We start from the raw sequence: 25,103 nt of genomic DNA, 5'->3' as shown, positions 1-25,103 counted from the left end.
CCTCTACACAAATAAATGTATGGAATATATGCCACTCTAAAGAGTGAAATTAAGTATAACCACTCAACACTACAGATGCAAGATTACTAAAATTTAATATTTTACTGTTTTCAAAAAGATGTTCTCAAAATGTCACACATCATTTTCACCTACACATAAACAAACCAGACAATAATGTTTGATGAACTCAATGGTGAAAGAGCCGAAGACTGGTATGAGCGAGGATTATTCCCAGTTCATCACAAGCCTCAATCACAACTTTGTCAGCAGCAGAGCCGGAAGGGGCAGCAATGTACGCCACACCACTCTGAGGAAACAATAGATACTGACTCTCAAAACAAAGTTTTATGCTAAAACACAAAAATCAACATCCCACTTGAATAAGCGTTAAGTTAATGGTGAATTCACACACTGTAGATGGATACACTCTGTCAAAAAGGCAAAATAATAGAATTTGTGTTATCCATACATCAGATGGAGAGTGAGAATGATTCTCTAAATATTTCTGATGTATCACACTGCCAAAGCCTGAATATATTAACTTGCAGAACTTAAAAGTCATACACAGAATTTCTGAAATAATTTCTACATATTGATCAGTTCCACACTAATGCACACCGATTCATACGTACCCTCTTAGCTCTGTCTACATTATCCCTGAAAGGAAAGAAGGCATCAGAGCTGACAGAAACTTCACTAAGTTTGTCAATCCATTCCTTCTTCTGGGCCTCGGTTAATAATTCAGGAACCTGCTCAAACAGCGCCTTCCATTTTTCCAAATCTTCATCCTGGTTGGGGGTGGGAGAGAAATGTACTTTAGTACCTTAGCACTACCTGATACAAGTCAGAATATCAGAATACCCGAAGGCACATGGGCCCTTCTCCTTAGACTTCTTAATTATAAAAAATGACTCATTCAAGTTCTTACATCTAAATTCTTTTTTTTAATGCTTTGAACATTTCATTAAGGAAAAAAATCTTAAGTGTACCAAATGAAGACAATTTACCTCCTAAATCATTTTATTCCAAATATATTTTCTTCTTTAAACTCTGCCTAAATTATTAAATCAACTAATTTTATCCCTGTATCAAAGCAAGCAAACATGATGGACATTCTAGGACTACATTTAAACAACAGTCTGTCTCAAGTTTATAGCCAGTCTTACAGAAATTAAAACATAACAACCCATCTCTGTTGTCCAGAAGAACTGGAGTGTAGGCCAGAGGTGTGGAGGGTGAGAGGGTTCAGCAGAGACAGTGGGGAGCAGAACAGGTGAATCTACTGAAGTATACTGCTGAGGGGAGCAGAGGGTGAGACAGGAGAGGTCTGCTGTGTTATGTGGGTGAGCTCCCTGGCCCAGGAACAAACTCAGGCCGCCAAGGTGATAGCTTAATAACGCTAAGACTCAACCCCTAGGCCACCAGGGAGGCCCCATGGTATTCATATTTTTAAAAAATGCTTCCATTTTTGGATGACATTTTTGGCTTAAACAGAACATTCTTATTTTGTTCACACATAAAGACTCCTCCAGGACTATTAGCAGGATTTTGCTGGGTGATATTAAACAGAGAAATGTCAAGAATTAAGGTAGAAAAGGCTATTTTTAAGCACTTCATGGTTACAAGGCACGATCTTCAATGACGCTTATGTCATGGGTTCCTGTCCCTGAACAGCTAACTTCAAGTTGATTTGCTCCCTTGAAAGATCACTGAGTTTTTTTTTTTTTTTTTTAAAGATTTATTTATTTATTTATACAAGCACTGGGTACAGTCAGAAGCGCGGGAGGGTGAGAGAATTCACCAGAGCCAGAGCGGGGAGCAGAGCAGGCAGAAGGACTGAAGTACACTGCTGAGGGGAGCAGCGGGCGGCAGGAGAGGTCTGAGCGCCATGTGGGACCCTCCTGCAGTGGCCGGGGAGCGAACCGGCGCTGCAGAGGCTGCGGGCAGCTTCACAACCCAGCACTCAACCGCTGCGCCACCAGGGAGGCCCATCACTGAGTTTTTGATTACCACACTTCTCTCTTTTCTATTCCGTTCCATCCAGTATTTGTGAAGCATCTGGTCTGTCTATAAATTGGCTAAAGCCCACTCTTTGGCAGGCTACCTGATATTTACACTTCAATGCTGCCAGATATCTTCTTCAAAACAGAAGACATTAGAGAACATGAAATGTAACAAGTACACGTTGAGCTGTTACTGGCACTTGCAGAAAATGTGGGGTGGGGAAGAGCAGAAAGACAATGATAACCTGCCATCAGGAAGTTAGTGCTTAATGATGAACACACACCTACCACGTGCTAAGTATTACGTCTGGCACAATGACAGACCCTCATGGTGGGGGGAACAGTGCTGCCATCAACAAGTGAAGCACAAATACCAAGACTAAAATAATGGTTATAATTTTAAAGATGGAGAACGAGGTTGATAGTGCCAGAAAGATCTGAAGAACCATGAAGAAAGTGAAATGAAACAGAAAGCAATGGGAAATGAATAAGAAGTTTAGATTAACAACTAGGTAATACAGAATTTCTGAATAAATGCCTTTTTCTCTCTGTTGTGAAGGTAAAGTCTGCCACACAGAAAAGACTTTTTGTACCTCGCCGATAGTTCCAGTAACATATTGATCGATGGCATTGGAGATTTCTGCTCTCTTCACTCCAGTTTTAAATTTCATTGAAAGCACTTGAGGATGATGTCTGAGCCACCAATAGTTCGCCTTATCCCCTGCGAGCCTCATACAGTGTATCCGAGACTGCTGTCCTGCTCCGATGCCAATAACCTGGAGAACACGGACATTCAAATAAAAACCTCTCTCACTAACATACTTTGCTTCACAGATGTTCTGTGCCTATTCTCCCAGATCTATCAATTTTGTGGAAGAAAATATCAGGCCACCATGAGAGAAATAAAAGTAATTTTTAAGTCATTAATGGGTAAAGGTAAGAGGTTTATAACTATTTTTACCTGTTCAGTGACACCTGAAATGTGGCCATTAATATTTTGTAAGTTTCTAGAACTCCCAGATACCAATGGTAAAACATGGTCTTTATGGAACCTAAGCCCAAGGGCCAGTAGTTACAATTTCTTAGGTTTTTGTAATTAGAGAGTAGCAATGTTTTAACATTCAGTAATCAGTAAAATTCTGAATTTGAAAGTTTTACAGGTCATATTGATTAATATCTACCCACCCTCCCATTTATGGGCCAAATAAAGCTAATGAATGCCAAGAGAAGAGCTTAACAAACTGTAAAAAGGGCTGACAAGGTTGTTGAAGTACAGCAAAAACAGGTACCCCTGTAGTTGGGAAAGGCCTAACTGACAAGCTGATCAGTCCTGTGTTCTGTGGCTTAGTGCACTGGGGAGACATCTTGCTTCACATCAGAGGGCAAAACATATATTCAATGTGTTGCTGCTGCAGTGGTCACACAACTAACTATCCAATGCAAAAACTAGTTAAATTCTACACTTTAGGGTAAACTTTACTATATACAAATTATGCATCAGTAAACCTGATTTTTTTCCAATTTGTATCTTTCTTTAAATCGATGATATAATATTGGTTTATAATACTGTATGAGGGGAACAGGGTCACACTTCTTCAGATGTATGTTACCATACCACTGAAGCCCCCATAGTCCTCTACTATAGTTCATAGTTGATCGGGCCTTTTCTCCCCTTTATTGCCTCCACCCTACTTCCCTCCCCCCCACCCCATTTCTGGCAGCCTCAATCCTGCAGCTAGATTTCTAGAGTTTATTTTGGTTTAGTTTTCTCTGCTGCTTTGTTTTATTTCTTCATATCCCACATATAGGTGAAATCATCTGATATCTCAGCAAACCTGATTTTGAAAGATCACATTAACTCCTAGGTAAAATGACTGAAGGAAAAATAGGTGAAAATACTCTTCAAGCTGCAAATGTGAGCTGGCTAGTGGCAGTACCTTTCTCTACTCACCCTATACTGGAAATACTACCAACAGAGAGGAAGAGGGTAAGACCATAATGTAGCAGCTTAATTAGAGTCCCACTAATCATAATGTACCAATACAATCTAGGTAAGAAGCAGTATGACTAATTTAATACTTAGTTCCCAGGACACATACTTTAATAATCCGCTCATTTACTGATGAGCAAATACTAACAAACCCAGATGAGAAATTCTTAGCAAATTTCCCCTTTCAAAGTGGCCTAGTATCTGAGGCAGATAGCTTTTTAATAACATTTCATAAAAACTCCCGCCCCGCCCCAGGTGAGCAGCAGCTTGGTTACCTGACCATTCTTGGCGTAACACACAGAGTTAGATTGAGTATACTTGACAGCAATGGTGGCGACAATGAGATCTCGGAGTGCAGATTCTGGCAACTGAACACAGAACATCAATCACATTGGCCTTTTTAAGCTTCACTTAACTGTAAGCATCTTACACATCATTTATCCTAACCACCTATAATTACACCTTTCAAAGGACATAGTGAAATTATCTGTTCATTCTAAGCACTACCATGTTTTACTGAAAAGACTGATATTTAAGATGTCCGTCCTGACACTGAGCACAATGCCTAATGCATCACAGTCTTGAGCTGATGCTGTTTTGCAGCAACTTAGGCTTACACCTGTTTACATATCACCTGATATAAAGTACTATATCCTCTCTAAAACTGACATTCGAAGTCCTAACAAATGTCTAGAGATATAAGAAAGAAAACATATGCTCAGAAAATAAAACCGAGAATAATTTTCATAGCCATTACAAGTAACTATGATGCCTGCACATAGCCAAGGCTGTTTTTAGGGAAAATTAAATTACAGTCATTTTATGCTTTGTTTCAAAAATTGTAGGAAACTGTTCAAAAATGCACTGTAAACTATTAGTCCAAACAGAATAAAAAACATTAATATTATAAATATAATGAACAAATACAAATGGAAAAGGGAATGTTTGGATACTAAGTGGGCAAAAGATATAAACAGCAGTTATGGAATGAATTAGTGAAATGAAAAAATGATAAATCAGATTCCATCAAATTAAACACTTTTTGATGTTCCTGAGGCTAGCGTGGTAACAAATAGCTGCTTAAAAAGATGGAGGGGAAGACAGAAGATGAAACCATAATTCTCATCCTTATGTTTCAAAATTTCCATTCAATATACACATGAAGCAAGCAGAAAAAAAATTAGATAAAAGATCAATTAACATCATTTTTCAATCCCTGTTAGGGGAAAAAAAAAAAAAAAAAAGAATCCACACTAGTAGCCAGAAGTACAAAACTATTAAATACTGATGAATTATTTATTAGTCCAACACCTATAAACCTACAGGGAAAACTTAAAAAAGAGCCTCAACACATGGAATCTAAAAGAATACCCTTTTAGTATTTTTAAAAACACATTAACCAATCAGATTAATAAGAAAAGTGCCTCACTTCACTGTGAGCTGCTTAAAGTGACACCACTAGCAGCAACTCACAGCACAAAGGAACAGATTCCAAAAGGCTGAAAGCTATTTCCAACATAACACTCACACGTTCCTTTACTTCACGGTACCATTAATTTTAAACATCAAAATGGAAGACTACTAAATCAAACAATGATCAGATCTTAATCAACATATATTTACTAACAGGAGAAAATGTAAGATCTTAGAGTTTATTTTCAGCAATTCTATAAATGCCTCAGGAGTCAGACCTGAGAACAAATCGCAGCTCCTCATTTTGCAACTGTTACAGTGAATGACTTGTTAAGAGAATAATTCCCTTCGAGGAACAAAAAGAAAAGCCAGACACAGAGCAAATAAAATAGCAAGTACAGAGGGGCAAAGATCCCAGAGATAAAAGAAGCAGGAAGAAATGAGTCTATCAATGATATTCCCCTCAAGGCATTTTCCACTCACAGACAATAAACTTAAAGGTAAATGAGCTGAGCACAGCTTCGGCAGTCTTTCAGGAAGAAAGGGCAAAATGGACTTCAGAATCGACACCAGGAAACAGAGATATAGTGGACGCCCAGACTTTTCAGCAGCACAGGGATGAGCCATAAACAGACAGGTCCTCACAAACACTGAAGCTCAAATTCAAATCATCTCCATTCCTGACTGGATGAGGATGATTGCCTCCACCTGATCTGCTGCCAAAAGAAGTAAACTCTCTGGGGGAAAAATAATACCATCCAGACCCTCAAAATCTTTCTACCGCTTTTTCATAGCCAACCCTCGGCACTCAATCAAAAATACTAACAGAAAAGACTAAAAGTCAGTGGAGTGACACATCCACAGTACTGAAAATCGTCAATGTTAGACCCAGCCAAACTCTTAAAATGAAGGTCCAATTAAGGTATTTCACCATTTCCTGATGGTATAAGGTGTAACCTTGAGCAAAAACTTTAATGTAACCCCTACAACAGTTGACAGTCACCCCCCCATAGGGTGAAATGTGTATTAAATATCATATGTGTCAATTTTTTCAAAGTCACATTATCCTAGGATTATGTCCTTCCTAAAAGATGACAAAGAGCACAGGAGCAAAAAACTTCTCTACATGCAAACACTGATCATAGCACTGAAGATGGAACAACTTAAAATATTCATCATGGTACATCTATACGTGGCCTTTCACACAGCAATGTGTGAAACACATTCTGTATTTTGGTGCATGGAAAAAAAACAAGTTAAAGACAGAATTATAAAAGATATGACCCCCTTTTTGTAAAATGGAAGACAGATATCCCTGCACAAGTATATATATGGTCTTCCATTCATTTTTAAGCTTATAAAATTTCCTCATGACCCAAAGATATCCCAGCTGTTTGCATATTGACCAGTTTTAAAGAAGGACTTTATAATAAAGACATAAACTTTTAAGTATTAGAAACAGGTCTACCGAATTCAGAACATTCAATTTAAATTATTTTCAGACTTACATCTTTATTCTTGGTAACAACATTGCTAAATAATGACTTGTCAATGATACCATTATTTCTCTTCTGGCTTAAACGAAGACCAAAGAGAGTGCGAACTTCATTCTCATCTGGTTTGTAAGACTGGTCCATCTATGATACAAATTTAAAGGGTTAAAAACAATGTATTTACATCCCTCAAAATTTTTCATTTAATTCTGTACAAAAGATTTCATTTTGTGAAGGTTATATGCATTTTTTTTTAGGTTTAAGTATGTGTAAGTTCATTTCAGTCAGTATGGTTGTGATAATATGTTTGGGCACCAATATATTTTGGTCCAAAAATTTTTATAGGTTTAACCACACTATAGTTTTACAATTTATACCAAACATATTAAACCAGTGATTTCAGTGAGTGCATTTTTGTTTACACCAACTAAAAGCACTATCTATACACAGCCATGCACTGCTTATTGATGTTCTGGTGAACAACTGAGTGAATATTTAATGTCGGTCTCCACAGCATAACAGACTAGACCATCGTGTGTAATTACACTCTACGATGTTTGCAAAATGATGAAATTGCCCATCGTTAAGTGATGTGACTGTTCTCCTTTTTAAAGATCAGCCTTAAGAATAGATTTGCTAAAACACAAGCAGTGGCACAAAAATTTAATTGTAATTTTCCTTCTTTCCAAAAATCTATTACAAATACCTAGCTAATACTTGAATTGAAAAATTAAAAGGAGGGAAATAGGACCTGTAGTCTGTGCCTTTGTTATTTCAAAGGGCACGTATGTCATTCATTGTTATCTTCCTCTTCCAAGTTTGAACTGAGAAGACAGTACGACGTGGGGGAAAGCTGCCTAAGACCGGTCCCTCTAGGACTACCCCCAAGGTTATTCACAAGTGTACACAATAGCTATCGACTGGTGACCCGCCATATAGAGTACACATTTCCAAGGCAGTGAAGCAGCTTGCATTTGTTTTAGTGGGGGAAAAAAAGAATAGAAAAAAAAAAATGCAAATATCTGCTGAATAAGTATAGACTACTTAAGGAAAGACAAGCAAGAAATTTAAAGCTCTAGTTACTTCTAAAAATGATTAGTAAGAGCAACAGAAAGGAAGGAAGAGGAAACTTTGCATCAAATAACCTTTAATACCTTTTGAATAAAAAGCTGATTATTATTTCAAAATATTAATATACTAAATCTCAAAAAATTTAATTAAGGGTTAGGAAGCCATCCTCTTCTTAAACCAAATATTAATGGGGAGGAAAGAACTAGGATCAAGCATAATGAAAATTCCAGAAAGAGGGGTCTATTAGGAGAATGTCAGTATAAAGGGAAGATTACACCTGGGGGATGAGTGGAAAACAAGAGCAAAATTGTTTCAAACATGAACTAAACTAACCTGAAGAACACAGTAGCTTCCATTTTTCTTTTTAGAAAGTATTTGCAAAGCTTCTTCTTCATATCCTGGGGCAACAATGCCATCAGATACCTATAAATACATTAAATATTAACTTCTATTCAGAGCAAAGTAGAGAACACCTCTAGAACAATGTAGAGACAATTACCTGCCTTAAACAATGCAGCAGTATTTTCTGGTTTCTATCTCCAACAGATAATATTAATGTTCTACTTAGAAAAGATAAGCCTATGCTAGAATACAGCTCTGCAGGTGACCTTTTCTCATCTGCTACCCATTCAAAGTTTTTGGTTAGCTGTTTCACTTTTAATTAAGAATATGTGAATGATGCACTCTAATGTGTGCACCTTAGGAAGAAAAATTATTTTTTATTCTGTTCATGGGTGAAGTTTTGCACTAGAAAGAGAACATTCTAGCCCTGGTTCTGCCAGTGCCAGGCTGTATGACCTCAGGCAAGGTATGTTCCCCAACAGCAAGACAGGGATCAGATTAAATGGCGAGCTAACATCTCGTAAGTAAAAACACAAAAGTCACAGCTCATGCTCCAAAGCTTTGTGCTGTAACCTATAACACAGCATGTCAGCTCCCTGCAGTGGGGATGACAGTCATCATGAGAAGAACCCCTAGAGCAACTAAATACTGTCAACCACACACTGGTTTAACCTTCATTTCTACTGAAGATTTACCTCTCAGTTATCTGAGCTACCGTCTTTCTTTAACTTTCTGTCTCTTCATCTCTAACACCTCCAACTTTCTGTAAGGCTTGTTCAGCATCTAACTGATGGGGGTTAGTTTTTAAGAGTAGTTTATAGTTTTCTCTATTATACAGCTTCTCATTATAGACCTAGAGAAATTTATAATAAGGTTCACTATTACATGGCATCCTATCCTCTTCACAAACAGTTCACTTTAGCATTAAAATACTAATTGTGTTAAAAATATATAAATTATAACAGCAAAGGATAGTAGTTTATAGTTTTCTCTATTACACAGCTTCTTATTATGGACCTAGAGAAATTTATAGTAAGGTTCACTATTACATGGCATCCTATCCTCTTCACAAACAGTTTTTAGCATTAAAATACTAATTGTGTTAAAAAATATAAATTATAACTATAACAGCAAAGGATAACACCCTTTTTTTGAAATTATTAATTCACTAGATCCCAAAACTGCAACTGAGTCAAGGATTCATATTCTACATAAAATGTGAACATTCTAGATGACAGCTTTAACAAATTTACAGATGTTACAAATATAAATAATATAGGTTATGGTTTCAATTAACATTGAACAAATAAAGCTTTAGCATTTATGCATGCAGCAAGATGCACGAATGTCCATCCACTAACCTCTCTGGAGATAATTTTGGCAGTAGGGACATCACAAACATCAGATAATGCAATAAAGTCACCAAATGAAGACATCCTATCAGCCCCTACCGATAAAAATTAAAATGAGGTATTTATTGCAAATTATCTTTACAGAGAAAAATGTTTTTTAAAAAACTAAAGTGATCACTTAAAACCTAGTCTGTCATCATATTGACTGGAGCTGAAAAGAAAAAAATTAAAGGAAATATGGCTATATTATATATATGTACACACATACTATAGTGCCCCCGCCCCCTCCTGGTGACTTAGGGGTCAAGTCTCAGCACTATCACCACTAAGGCCTGAGTTTGATCCCCAACCAGGGAACTCACGCACATGGCACAGCAGACTTCTGTCTCGCCCGCTGCTCCCCTTAGCAGTGTCAGTAAAGCAGCCTGTTCTGCTCCTTACTCTGTCTCTGGTGAATCCACTCACCCCCTTGTACCTCTGGCCTACACCCCAGTTCTTTTACGCAAAAAACAAAACAAAACAAGAATATATGTATTATGTATATTCTTAATAAAGAATGAAATATTCAGATGTAAAAAAAATTAAAATCTAGTCTGTAAATCTAATGTCATAATTTACAAGAAATTTAGATTAATAAGTCATTTAACTGAAATAATAAGATATTCTTTTACCTTCTACAGCAGCATTTGACACACTTTCTTTGTGAAGGATCCTATAGTAAAAAATTTTTAGATTTTACAGCCAATTGTCTCTGCTCAAGACTCAACTATGTGGTTATAGTTTGAAAGCAGCCATTGACAAAGCACAACAAAGGGACATGGCGCTGTATATTCAAACTGAATATATAAAAACAGGTGACTGGCTGCATCTAGCACAGGAGCCATAATAGGCAACTCCTGATACCAAAAAAAGACCATGATATCAACTTTCTAAATGTTCTTCCATAAATGTTATAGTCGTGGTCAAAATTTGTGAACTAGGCATTTCTGAAATACGTAAAATAGAACTCTAACTGAATTCAGTATAGTTAGTCTAACCATATAATTTAAGTCATGTTAAGCAATACAAGTGCACTCAATAGTCTAATCAAAAGTTATATGCACCAAATTCCAAGTATGCTTCCATTTATTACATTAAAAAATTAAACACTTTTATAAGCAAATTTAATCCAAGGCACTCCAAGAATTATTCTTAAGTATAGTAAAAAACAGTTAAAGATAATTTGAAGTCTTATACTAAAACAAAGGATATACTAAAACAAAGGATGTTTTATTCTATTCAGGATAAAACATTGCTTTTTCTTTCAAGAAAACCCCCCCAAAACTCTATCTCTCTTCTGACCTCTTGCTCTTGCATATGCAGTTGACATGGGTGTAAGGGTTTTATACAGATCGTAGACCATACAGACTTTGGCCTCATCTTCACTGAGTGGAATTCCAACAGCAGCACCTGGTACAGAAAACCATAAAACAGACCAAAAAATCCCAGGTTACTACTTGCAGCTCATACACTAAGACATATTTCTTAACATCTAGTCTATGCAACATAACTTTAGCACTTATGACAAATTAAACAAGAATCTATTTGGCCAGACAATTAAACAGTAACAATATAGTTGCAGGCAAGGGTGAGGAGATAGGAAAATCTCTCTGGCTGTGAAAACACTTTTCCAGACCAAGGTCTGACAGCACCAGACATATGTATGAAGCTAGCTTCCTTTATTATTGATTTTCTCTGTTCCGCCTGATATCATAGATCATTTATTACTTCACCACTCACATCATTTTAATATCCAATAAACATCTGAGAACTATGTGTTGGGCTGTCAGCAAAACTGGTGACATAAATTAGTTGTGAAGTTGACTTAAATACAGAATGGTTATAAAAAAATCAGAGAAAAAGTGTCATAAGAAAAATTTATGTTCACTCTGTAACACTTTCAATCATGTGGAGAAATATTTATTTAGTCATAATGCAGTACATCATTTCACTTTTATTTTCTCAGATCTCATGTTTCTACTACACACAAAAAAAATTGAGCTTATCTCATGTTACACAATTACAATTGTGTAAATGAGTGTTATTAGATTTTATATAAGTAAATTGAAACTATTACCTCCAAAAGTATTTCAGACTTCATAGAATATGTACATTCCCATAGATTTTGTCAACTTTCTAAAAATTTAAATAGAAGTGCATTTCAAATAGTTGCAGAGCATTCCAGAGTGCAGTGCTTTACCTGCTGGGCTGACGTGTTTGAAAGAGGCAGCAGCTGGAATGCCTAAAGCTTCTTTGAGTTCCTTCACCAGCTGCCAGGCATTCAGAGCATCACACAAGTTTATAAATCCAGGAGCTCCATTTAGAACTATGCATGTACAAGAATATATATACATGTTATCAGGCAGTGCCAATAATGTCAGATCTATGCATATTTCCTAAAAAATAAAAGCATGGACCAAGACTACACAAATATATTTTAAGTGTGATAGAGAGGTTAACAGATATACACAAAAATATAAGAATTTGAAAAAGCAAGCAAAGCACAGGAGGCTTGAACCCATCTTGCAAAACATATAAACAAAACAGCCTACATACACACATAAACACACACATTAACACACAAGACTAGAGCACCAACTTTAGTCAAGCTACAAATAAATCAAATGAAAATTCAAGAGCAAGAGGATGTCTGCCAAGACCAGTGATCATCCGGGATCCATTTCATGATTCAATGCAGAGTAAGTAATTATGGCACTTACAGAGACAGGATAAATCTTAATCTTGTCAATTTAAGAAATATTACAAATGAAAACAAGAGGAAAGCAGAGGAAAATTTTATGTTGGATTTTTCTTCTTTTAGAGCAGACTCAGCATGCTCTCTAAAATTGAAATGCAGGGCCTCCCTGGTGGCGCAGCGGTTGAGCGCTGGTTTGCGAACCTGCCCACAGCCTCTGCGGCACCGGTTCCATCCCCGGCTGCTCCCCGGCCACCAGAGGAGGGTCCCACGTGGCACGCAGACCTCTCCTGCGGCCCGCTGCTCCCCTCAGCAGTGTACTTCGGTCCTTCTGCCTGCTCTGCTCCCTGCTCTGGCGAATTCTCTCACCCTCCCGCGCTTCTAACTGTACCCAGTGCATGTATAAACAAAACAAGCAAATAAATAAATACATAAATAAATAAACATGCCTCTATAAAATTAAAAAAAAAAACTTAAAAAAAAATAATAAAATTGAAATGCAGTTAAAAAGACTTGAACTTCGAAGTTTTTCATTGTCTATTAACAATTGCAGAATTTTTATTAGCAGTTAATTATCTCTTGTGAATAAGCACATATTAAGTAGTTTGGCACATAGAAATAGTGGACCACTAATTAAAAACAAATTTATGATTATTTTCTTTGTGTTATCTTGGTAGTAGATATTCTCAAAAGCAAAACATTGCCTAGTATTTACTGAATGTTAGTATAATGTTACACATTGGTCCATCTGGAATGTTATCAATAAATAAAATAAGTTCCTCACCCACCACCACTGTCACCATGGAGCTTATGGGGGAAGTTAGAAAAGAAATGATAGCAACAAGAAACATGGTATTTACCCAAATGAGTTGAAAACTCACAAAAACTTCTGTCCTCACAAAAACGTGTATATGTATGTTTACAGCAGCTTTGTCCATAACAACCAAAAACTGTCCTTCCATTTTTCATGTCTGTCAATAGGGGAATGGGTAAACTATGGAGGAACCTGAAATGTGGATTGCTAAGTGAAAGAAGTCATCTGAAAAAGGCTATCTATTATACGCTCACAACTATAAGACCTTCTGGGAATGGGAAAACTATAGAGTATAAAGATCAGTGGTTGCCAGGGTTACGCAGGTAGAAGGTAGAAACATTTTAGTGTGGTAAAACTACCTTATGTGAATATATGACAATATACATTTATCTGGACACACAGAAAAATACAGAGTGAATGTGAATGTAAGTTTCTGATCTCAGTAACAATTATGAATCAGTGTCAGTTTATCAATTCTAACAAATGTGCCTGCCACACTAATGCAGGATGCTAACGGGCAATGCTAAGGGGAGGTAGGAGGCTATGGGGATTATCTGAGAACTGTTTCTATAAAATATTCCTCTAAATCTAAAAATTGCTCTAAAATTATAGTCTATTTTGAAAAAGTACTTGAAAAAAATAATTCCTTTGACCATGAAGATGACGGTCCTAGTGGAGCTTATGGCATAAGACACAAAACAGGCAAAAAGTGGCAAATAAGAATGAAATATCCAATAGAGTAATACACTATGCAAATATAAAATGAGACACCTTAGTACAATTCCCACCATCCCCCTTTCTTTTTATAGATTGTTAGGTTAATGGTGATAGGTGGAAGAAAGGCTAATTGTGGTAAGTGGGAAAAAACTTGGTTTCTGAAACATTTCAGAGTTGAGAATCCTGTTCAAACATCAACATTTCAATGACACTAATACTGATCAGGCATAACAAAAAGCACTAAAGAAAAATGTTTAAAGTTGTTTAGTATATTAAATAGATGCAACAACAGGACTCTTGTTTCTAACAAGAAAACTAGTCATTAAGATCACTCACACACACAACTCTTTATTCTCCCTCAAATTTGTTTCTAAGCACACACAAACATGTACTTTGTATCTGTATCATTGAAAATATTCAAACCGTATGAAAAGGCAAAATGCCTTCCTGCTGCGAAAATAAGTACATGTTTGGGAGGAATCCTGTGACTCTGTTACAAGAAATCCCTACTTACAGGAGACCAGGGCCTCCCCTGTCATCACAAAGAATACCATAAACTTCGAGAGAAACATAGACCCTAGAATAAATACTTTAATACAATCTGAATGAAAATATTTCTGAAAATGAGGACTATGGGACCTAAAAGCATGTGGGAATATTTCTTTGCTTCAGAATAGACATGGGGGATTATTAACTATAAGGAGGAATGTGTGAGGTAAAACAGGTCAGTGTGTTTTAGGAAAATTTACAAATATATATCTGTACAAAAATGTCAGGTTTCCTCTTACTCATTCAGGATATTCTCGCACTGGGCAGAGAGCAATAAACAAAGATAGACAGGGTTTCTGCTATTGGGAGCTGACACCCTACTGAGAGAAGGCAAGATATGCAGCAAAACAGTGACAACAGATACTTTGTGTGCTCAGAGAAGGCTTTGAGGTGATGACATTTAAGGCAAGAGCTGGATGAAAGAAACCAGGACTATGAAGACTAGAGGGATGGATTTTGGGTTAAAGGAACAATTACTACAATGACCCAGCATGGAAGTCTCCCAAACAGAAGAAATTTGCTCTTTGTGACATTCCCAAATCAAACAGATAAAGGTAATTTACTTTATCTTCGAAACACAAACCACATCAGATACAATACAAAGGTGTGTGTATACACCACCCCCACTCCCCAACCCCAGACAGCAGCTTTTACCTGTGATGGGAAGCTTGGAATTCATTGTGTACAACTGGGCAGGAGTTTGATGAGGGTTCATTCCATACCTCAAGGGCATCTGAGATACTCCTTTACTATACTCTTTCCTGAAGTAATCCGATATTGCTTCATCATATTGTGCCGTATGAGTGAAAGCCTGCAAAAAGTTTAAGTTTTGTGAAACATAAGTAGCATTTCCTAAGCGAGGACAAGATGGTTTTAGGTAGGTCACAGCCAGTGATACCCCCTCGCACACCCCACACACCTGTGCTGGAAAGACAGCAAATAATACTGAAGAGCACAAAGAATTCTTTTCCAATTCTCTTTAGCTCTTTAAACAGACTCTCTCTCTCTCCTAACTGGTCCCTTCATTTGGATAGCAGCCCTGGGAGCCTGGGTGGAGGACAGAATCCAGGCTGACTGAACACTTCTTGGTTTTCCAAACACTGTAAGAGCTAAAGTGCGCACCCACCTTCAAGGCTAGCTGGCGTCTGGTCTCCAAGGAGGTGTCCTTACTGTCGGAGCTCAGCATCTCGGTGGACACTGCTGCATAGTCCTCTGGTTCACACACGACAGTCACTCGAGCATGGTTTTTGGCTGCTGCTCTCAGTAGGGTGACTCCACCTTTGCAGAACAAAAAGACAATTTGTACTTTCAGATGAATCTAACCTCTTTCAATTAAAGTCACTGTCTATATACTTTTAACTCTTAAAAAAAAAAAGGTAACCCAGATGAAATGCTCTATACAAAGAAACAGATCAGAAAATAGAGATGAATTATAGTCACCCCAGAACACAATCTGGAAGCACTAACTACTTCCTACTCCTCAGTGGTGAGCATCAAAATGAAATCTCACTTAAAATGTGAATAATCCTCTTCTCCATCACTCTTTAAAAAAGGTTTTTCTAACTTACCGATATCTATCTGCTCAACAGCCTCTCCAACAGTTACATCTGGAGAAGCCACAGTCTTCACAAAGGGATACAGATTGCAAACGACAACTCTACAACAAAAAGGAATTTAACTGTCATGAAAAACTCAATTTATGTGGTTTACAGCTATACAGAAAATTAACATCCACCAAAACTCCTAAGGATCTAAAATGTAAACTGTAAGTCTGATATTTTTACAGCTTAACAATTACACCAAAACCTCAGGACCTTCTACTGCTGCAGAGCACAAAGATGTGGCTTCAGTCTGCAGGTGCCACAATGTTGCTATTTGAACAACTTTAGCTATCCATTATACCAAAGCATCAAGCAATTCAAATTCTGACAGAAAGGTAAAATACAAGGATACAGATAACATCCTCATTTTCGAATATGATTACTACCACATAGGAATTTGATTTTAGATCCCTTTTCCAATGGATTGAGCCCAACATTGAGAAACAAAGGATCATTTTAAGGGTGAAGTATCTGTTTGGTCTTCGGAGATTCCATCTATAAAAGGGATAGCAAAGCCAAAAGAAGAATTTAAAATACAGAATTAATCTAAAATGAACAAGCAGTGAAGAAGAGTCCATTGTTGGGACTGCTACATGAGGAACTCAGAGGGCAGGCACTTTGGTCACAATTTGTAAAAACTAATAAAAAAGGAGAAAAACAGAAGAAGTGCCCAATGTCCATTACCCTGATGCCAAACCCAGACAAAATGTCACAAGATAAATATAGACCAGTATGTCTTATGAATGCTGATAGTAAAATCTTCAATAAAATGCTAGTAAACTGAATCCAGTAAAATAGAAAAAGGTACACACAAAGCCCCAGAAATGTAAGGTTGGTTTAACACCTACAAATCAGTTAATGAAACAGACTGTATCATTAACCTACCTGATCATCTCAAATACCCACTCATGATAAACACTCAACAAACTGAGAATAGAAGGGAACTTATTCAACATGATAAAGGACTTTGTACATGCATAACCCCATTGTTCATAACATTCCCAAAATGCAGACAATCCAAATGTTCACCCACTGATAAATGGCTAAATGCTGTGTAGGTAAAGTCAGAGAGACAGAAACAGACTGGAGGCTGCCTTGGTAGAGCTAGAGGGTGTTGGGGAAAATGAGGAATTATTACTAATGACATGGGTTTTTTTGTCTGGGGCGGGGTAATGACTATGTTCTAATAGCACAATGCTGAATACAGAAAAGCCACAAAATTATAAATTGGGGAAATATAACTAAGTGAATAATATCTGAATAAAGATTTTATATATATACTTATGTACGTACATCAGTGAATACCTTTATGCAAATAACTAAGTTGTTTGCATATACTAAAATTTATAACTCCCTACAAAAGCAGAAGTTGATTTTAGTTTAAGTTTGTATTTTGGTAATATAAACTTAGTAAAACCAAAATGCTTACACAAGCACAAAGTCACACAGAAGGTACTCAATATTTATAGCAGGTGATCAGAACTAAACTTAATGCTAAGCTTGATCTTAAGAAAGGAACACCAAGCACTGGCATATTCTATCTTTGATCCTTAATATATTAAAAAAATCAACTTCAAACTTTACCTTATAAGATTGAAATCAAGTCTGGCCATGTCAGCATTATCTTCTGGGATATTACGAGCCAAGATTCCTAAGTTAACAAAGTTATAAAGTATTAGGTTCAAAAAACAAGTCAAACGACGTATTTCCAATATATTCCTATCAATTATGTCAATGGCCCTCACACTGTCTTATTAGCAATACCAAACACATAGTGGGTATATTAAAAAAATCTTCTGTGTCAGTTCCTCAATGCCTCTTTCTTGAGCAACAAAATATAAAAGCAATTTCCACATAACTGTCGTCAGTTCCATTACTCTATGTGCTCCCATAAGTAGCTTATTTGATGATTTGATGATTCTTAGCCTTACAGTCTTTTACTATACTGAAACTGGTAAGTTAACATGATTTCTGTTTCTAACCATTTTGGTCAACAGCAATTCCTTGTCTCAGATGAATGAACTAAGAGTAAAGCACCTGGAAACAGTATTCTCTTGAAACTCAGTTACATTGTGCTACTTCAAGTTTGAATTCTGATAAAAGTCTTTTTACACAAAAAATCTAAATATTTTCATTAACTCTAGCAAGACATACCACTCCAAATTAGTGATCAGGTGATGAGTAGTAAGTAGCAAGCAGAGGAAAAACAACCTGATTCCACTGCACAAAAAAACAAAACTAGATTTTACACAGATGCTAATGTATTATGAATTTTAGCAGCAAATGTGACAGAACCAATACAACTTATATTGCCTCAGATATTTTTTGAGCTTAAGACTTCCGTTTTCTTCACTTAATCTACAAAATATTCAACTTGTGTACTAAAAAGAAACTTCTCTGAAGAGGAAATGCAAATGGCCAACAGGCATATGAAAAAATGTTCAACATCACTTGCCATCAGGGAAATGCAAATCAAAACTACCATGAGATACCATCTTACAGCAGTAAGAATGGCACATATTAAAAAAACTAGCAACAACAAATGCTGGCGAGGGTGTGGAGAAAAAGGAACTCTTCTACACTGTTGGTGGGAGTGCAAACTGGTCCAACCACTGTGGAAAGCTGTGTGGAGATTTCTGGACCTACTAAACATAGAGCTTCCATATGATCCAGCAATTCCACTCCTAGGTATTTACCCAAAGGACACAGAAACATCAATTCCAAAGAACACCTGCACCCCTATGTTTATAGCAGCACTGTTTACAATAGCTAAGCTTTGGAAACAACCCAAATGCCCAAAAATAGATGACTGGATCAAGAAGATGTGGTACATATATACCATGGAATATTACTCAGCATTCAAAAAAGATAAACACATGCAATTTGCAGCAACATGGATGGCGCTGGAAGGGATCATGCTCAGCGAAATAAGCCAAAAAGAAAAAGAAAAATACCGGATGGTCTCACTCATAGCAGGAATCTAGAAAACTTAAATAAGGGACCAGGAAAATGAATAACTATAAGAAAGTGAAAATCAAAATCAACAAAAAACTATGAACCAGAGACACTTTTAGGGGAGCGGGGGCGGGAGGGGAGGGATTGGGGTCAGAATGGGGGGGCTGCAATTGTATGGGGAATATAACAATAAAATTAAAAAAAAAAAAAAAAAGCAAGAAGAACCACTTTTAACTTTAAAAAAAATTCAAGGGCCTCCCCTGGTAGCGCAGCAGTTGAGCGCTGGGTTGCGAAGCTGCCCGCAGCCTCTGCAGCGCCAGTTTGATCCCTGGCCACGGGTGAGGATCCCACATGGCGCGCAGACCTCTCCTGCTGCCCGCTGCTCCCCTCAGCAGTGTACTTCGGTCCTTCGGCCTGTTCTGCTCCCCGCTCTGGCTCTGGTGGGTTTTCTCACCCTTCCGCGCTTCTGACTGTACCCAGCGCATGTATAAATAAATAAATCTTAAAAAAAAAAAATTCAGGGCCTCCCCGGTGGCGCAGCGGTTGAGCGCTGGGTTGCGAAACTGCGCGCGGCCTCTGCGGCGCTGGTTCGATCCCCGGCTGCTCCCCGGCCACCGGAGGAGGGTCCCGCATGGCGCGCAGACCTCTCCTGCCGCCCGCTGCTCCCCTCAGCAGTGTCCTTCGGTCCTTCTGCCTGCTCTGCTCCCCGCTCTGGCTCTGGTGAATTCTCTCACCCTCCCGCGCTTCTGACTGTACCCAGTGCTTGTATAAACAAAACAAACAAACAAACAAACCAGCAAACAAATAAATAAAGCATGCCTCTATAAAAAAAAAAAAAAAAAAATTCAAACCTCAAAAAAAAAAAAAAAATTCAACTTGTGTATTCCTGAAAACTACTGATAGTTTTAAATTGAGGGTACCAACCACTTACCAGCATGGACAGCAGGATGCAAGGTTTTCACACGCCCCCCTAACATTTCAGGAAATCCCGTCAGCTCAGAGACATCTCTGCAAATGAATAAAAGGAAAGTTGCTTTTGCTTCTGCTGAATTGTCATTTTTACACTATCTCAAAACATCTATCAACATTTAGTCTACTGTTCTCATTTGGAGAGCTTTTTCAGAATGTTAATTTTCAGAATTCAAAGACTGACAAAACAAGCAACACTAATGAGATATTATTAAATAAATTCACCTGAGAAGTATTTGGCAGCATGTAACAAAATACATTAAAAGTATCCTTACCTCAGAAACATTTTAAAATAAAAGCAAAAATACAGATTGATTATTAAACACACATAAAATTGGCGAATCAAATGAATGCAAAAATAAAACATTGTTTGGTAAAATGTTAGGCTTAGAATAACTAGTTAAGCCCACACAAAAATAAATTCCCAATTAAGCAAAAGTTGGAGTGTTTAAAAAAATTATATAAGTATCAGAATCAAATATATGAGGAATATTTTCAAAACAATAAACAAAAAAACTGATAGCCTGAACTATGTAAATCTTAAAAACTTTTACATAAAAAAAAGGTGGGGAAAAAAATCAGACACAGGGCCAAATTAAAGACAATATTTAAAGTTTGAGCCACATCACCAAACTAACCTGAACCCTCTCTCTGGCAGAATTTACAAGAATTTTTATGACATGAAAAACAAATATGTTAAGTGAAAAAAAGAAGGAAAACTATTTCTATGTGAGGTATGAAATAAAGTTTATGATTATAAAACACTGGAAGGGGGCCTTCCTGGTGGCGCAAGGGTTGAGCACAGCACTGTGAAGCTGTCCGCAGCTTCTGCAGCATGAGTTCGATCCCCAGTCAGGGAGCTACCCTCACGCCGCAGCAGACCTCTCCTGTCTCACCCACTGCTCCCCTCAGCAGTGTATTTCAGTCAATCTGCCTGTTCTGTTCCCCACTCTGTCTCTGGTGAATCCTCTCACCCCCCGACCTCTGGCCTGTGCCTTAGTTCTTGTATGCATAAATAAATAAATCTTAGAAAACCAAAAAAACACTGGAAGGAAACACATCAACATGGTAAGCAGAATTTTAAGCCATTTTTATTACCTTCTTTATGGCTTTCCATATTTTTCAAATTTTCTATGGTCAATAATATATATTGCCTTTATAAAAAAAATAATGCACATTTTAAAGCAGTAAATCCTGCTGAAAGGGCACAGAATTTTCAGGGTAGACTCTCCTATTAAGGTGGGCATTTGCAAATGACTGGTGTTTAACCAAAGACACACAAATAAACTGACAAATGGATGACCTGGTTTCTAATGCAAAATTCCCTCTCCTGGAATAAAGGAAGTAAAAATCCAGTGTCTCTGAGGTTAATCACAAAAAAGAGAGATAGGCAGATCTACTCTTAGAATTAACAACAACCATTTGAAGTAACTGAAAAGCATGAATTTTTATGTAACAACTGATAATTTCAGAATTAATTCTCTGTATGCTCACTGCTGCATACTCACTGATTAAAATTCCATCAATTTACCAAACATCTACAAGTTAAATTCTTGGGATAAAACCTTGGCTTTATCCTTTTTTTTTTTTTTTTTAACTAGCTATGTAAGCAGTATAAACTGTATAATTCTGGGCAAGGTACTTCACTTTTATATACCTTAGTTCCTTTATTATTTAATGTGTATAGTACTTGCTACACTAATAAACTGGTACAAGAATTACATGAGTTAATATGCACAAACACATGTGTGAGAGAACATACTTTAATAAGAAACATCAGTTCATATTGCCAATTTTTTTTTTAAAAAAACAGCCATTATGGGGGTTAATGAGGAGTGGGTGGGGCTACAGATCAGACAAGACTGTGATGGAAACACAACATGACAGTTTATTATACTTTTCTCTGTACTTTTGATTTTGTCTGAACTTTTTCCATAAAATAAAGTTTGGAGGGGAAAAAACAGGATAAAGAGGACCTACTCAATTTGAAGGATGCACCTACAATAGGACTCAACAGGGTCCATTGGAAAGAACAGTCTAGAAGTTAGAGTCACAACCCTCTGCTGTTCAGAAATAGCTGCCCCACCTTCCACTATGAGAACCTGATCAGAGAAAAGCTTAAAAAGACTTCAAAAAGTGTAAAGCCTTTACTTAAAAAAAGTAATCTTGCCATTTGATTATGTCAAATTTAGGGAGATGTACTGCCCATATTGGGGGCTAGGGGTGACATTTACAAAAGAAAAGAGGGTAAAAAGCAAAATTGTCCACATGGCAAAAAAAGCAGGCAGTTCTTTCACTCCTTTTCTAGAATATTATCTAGGAAGGACATGTCCTTCTGAATTCACTGTGGTGAATTATAGCTGCCCAATGGCTTTTTTCGTTTCATTTATCTTTTGCACATTCTTTCTTTTCCATCATTAAGCAATGACCAGCTTGTCGATGACAGAATGACAGATTTGTACCTTCATTTGGTTACCAGACTTGCTAAGGGAAAAGAGGAAGATCTGAATCTTCTTGTCAGTAGTTTCATAAAAGAGCCAGTCAAAATAGTGGATTATGGGAAATATAACTTGAGTTTTTCTTTCATAACAAAAGGCCTGTTTGAACTAACTTCAAGGAAGTAGAGAACAAGGCGGGCTTGAAATGAAGACTCTCGGCTCTACCCCTTATCTCCTCAAAACTGAGCTTAAGTTATCAAGCGTCTCCGTGCTTGACTTTCTTCCTTTGCCAAATTATTAAGTGGTGTAGCCAGAAGGAGTCGATAAGGCTGGACTCACAGGGCCTGGGACACACTACTTTGAGGTTAACATGCTCATATTCTGTTCCGATCAGACTTACAGAAAAACTAAGTTGTGCCTTACCTGACGGCCAGACCTGCATCCCTGAGAGCTTTTGCAGTCCCTCCAGAAGCGACCAGATTCAAGCCCACAGCAGTAAGATTTCTGGCAAATTCCACAAGGCCGGTTTTGTCAGATACACTAAATAAGGCTGAAAGAGAAGGCAGTGTTTTACACTTAGTTCTCCAGACCTCGGGGATGATGGTGGGGGGCGGGGTGGGGGGGTGCTGTGGGGGTGGATCGGGGTTGCGGGGGGGAGGGGGGATGCTCTGGGGCTGGCGGCCACGCATCTCCAGGCCATCCCGGGGCCCACAGTGCCCAGGCCCAGATCCTGGGCCTCCCGGACCCGACTCCCGTGAGTCGCACCGCCGCGGGCCGGGCCGGGGTGAGGGAGCAGCGAAATATCGGCAGGGGCTCACCGAGCTGGCCGGGCGCCATGGATGCAGGCGGCGAGTTTCCGGGATAGCGGGAAAGCGGCGGGACGCACGTGGGGGGTCCGGGCAGGGCGGGGGCGGGGGCGGGGCGCGCGGTCACCTGACCGCCACGTGACGCAGTCCCTCTGCGCCGCGCAGCGCGACAGCAGAACCCGCAGCCCCCAGCGCTCTCCCGGGGGGCGGGGCCGGGGCAGCCGACTCGGGGCGCTGAGGACCAGAGGAGGGGCGCCTCGACTCTTAAGCTAGTCTCCGCACCCCAAAGTGTAGCAGCCCGAGGGCCTCGGGAGCAAAAGCCTGTGGCCCAAGGCAGTGTGACCCCAGAGGCTGTGCTGGTGATAAAAGTGAGAGAAACACCAGGAGTAGTTTATAAAGCGGCAAAGGTAGGGAAGATGTTGGCAATCCTTTACCGTGCTACCGTTTTAATAACTTAAAAAAAGGCTTGAAGGTGAAGTGAATGATTCCGCAGATCACACATTAGCGACAGAACGAAGTGAAAATGACCTTTCATGTGATAAAATGGTTAGGGGGAAAAGGATGCCCTAAAGCTAATTCCATACAGGCTTTGTGGACTCCACCCCCACCCCAGGCCAAAGCCAAAGACACTGGGAACTCCAAATCCCATCACCACCCAAGGGAAGGTGGCTGGGACCTGAGGGTGGGGTGAAGCAGCCAAGTTGGTATAAAGGCAGACACATGGGCTTTGGGGGGGGGGGGTGTCCCCCATTTTGGCTACCTGCCAGCTCGCAGTGTCTGGCCAATCCTGAGAGTGACTTTGGGTTTCCAGTTGGGCGGATCGGGTAGGATAATATTAAAGACTTTATTTCCCTATTTTCTCCCTGAGTTGTACATTTTCCTTATTTCCTTTTCCCTTGTAAATAAACCTTTATTAACCTTTTGTGTATGCCAGTAGTGGAGTATTAATAAGTCCCTTTTAAGGGCGCAGATGAGGACCCACAGCCAGGCAACCCGTTCAATAACGGGGCTGTCCTATAACAGCTGGCACCCAAGCAGCACTCCACTTAAAGATGGTGCCTAAATTGAAAATCAGTAAATATTTGGCCCAAGCTGAATGAAAAGAACTAAGACAGAGAAGGCGATACTGTTTTTAACTCACTAAAAATAGCGGACACAGAACGGAACACATTTGTTTTAGAAAATAACACCGTTGTCACAAAATAGACACAGATTGCTGTCTTAAGCAATAGTTTTAGATGTTCTGAAGGACAGGCCTCCCTGAAATGCTACAGGCTTTACCACTTTAGCAAGTGGATCATTTGAACTGAGGTCAGTCAAGGCCCTGCGTGCTCATAAGAAAATTTTACTAGTCCTGTAACAACCTAGGAGAGTGAAAACGAGGGGTATAACCCAGAATCAGGATTTCATCAGAAATAACCCTTTTATCACAGAAACCTATGTCAAATGGAGCAAACATCTAGCCTTTCTCATGAGTCACTTTCTCTTTGTCATGTGATTTCCTCTCTTCACATTGAAGTTCCAGCCCCTGTCCCCTTTTTTGGCTGATAATATACATCTTCATTTTGCCCCAATGGCTTTAGAATCTACATCTTACAGATTCTCCATAGGTATGTAATTAATGCTAATTAGCATAAAGCTAATATGTCCGATGTTAATTTCATGGTGCATCCAGCCTGAGAAGAATCTAGAGGGGCGGGGGGAAATTTCCTTACTCTCAGAGAGTTCCTTATTAGAATTACATTGCAAAATAATAGTTCTCTACTGCCTATTTTTTAATTCTTAATCTGGGGCACCCAGCTGTTAAAAGCCACTTTTTTTTTTGTTACCCACATACTATTTCTGTTTTTTACTCC

General features: G+C 38.4%; 1 protein-coding gene across 1 annotated transcript; it reads right to left on the bottom strand.

Annotated features, from left to right (window-relative positions):
* Positions 1-187: 187 nt before the first annotated feature.
* ATIC (5-aminoimidazole-4-carboxamide ribonucleotide formyltransferase/IMP cyclohydrolase) lies at positions 188-23,130 on the bottom strand (the record flags this gene model as incomplete). The annotated part of the gene is made up of 15 exons (XM_084259679.1): positions 188-307; positions 633-788; positions 2,597-2,779; positions 4,269-4,361; positions 6,915-7,043; positions 8,304-8,393; positions 9,674-9,759; positions 11,006-11,113; positions 11,904-12,029; positions 15,133-15,289; positions 15,605-15,756; positions 16,047-16,135; positions 17,664-17,730; positions 19,966-20,042; positions 22,865-23,130. The coding sequence occupies 15 exons, from the start codon at positions 23,128-23,130 to the stop codon at positions 188-190; spliced, it is 1,899 nt and encodes a 632-aa protein (XP_084115805.1).
* Between the last annotated feature and the right edge of the window lie 1,973 nt (positions 23,131-25,103).

The sequence above is a fragment of the Talpa europaea genome (assembly GCF_964194135.1).
Source record: "Talpa europaea genome assembly, chromosome: 1".
Classification (NCBI taxonomy): domain Eukaryota; kingdom Metazoa; phylum Chordata; class Mammalia; order Eulipotyphla; family Talpidae; genus Talpa; species Talpa europaea.
Note: the sequence above shows the minus strand (reverse complement) of the source record. Positions and strands in the feature narration are given on the sequence as shown.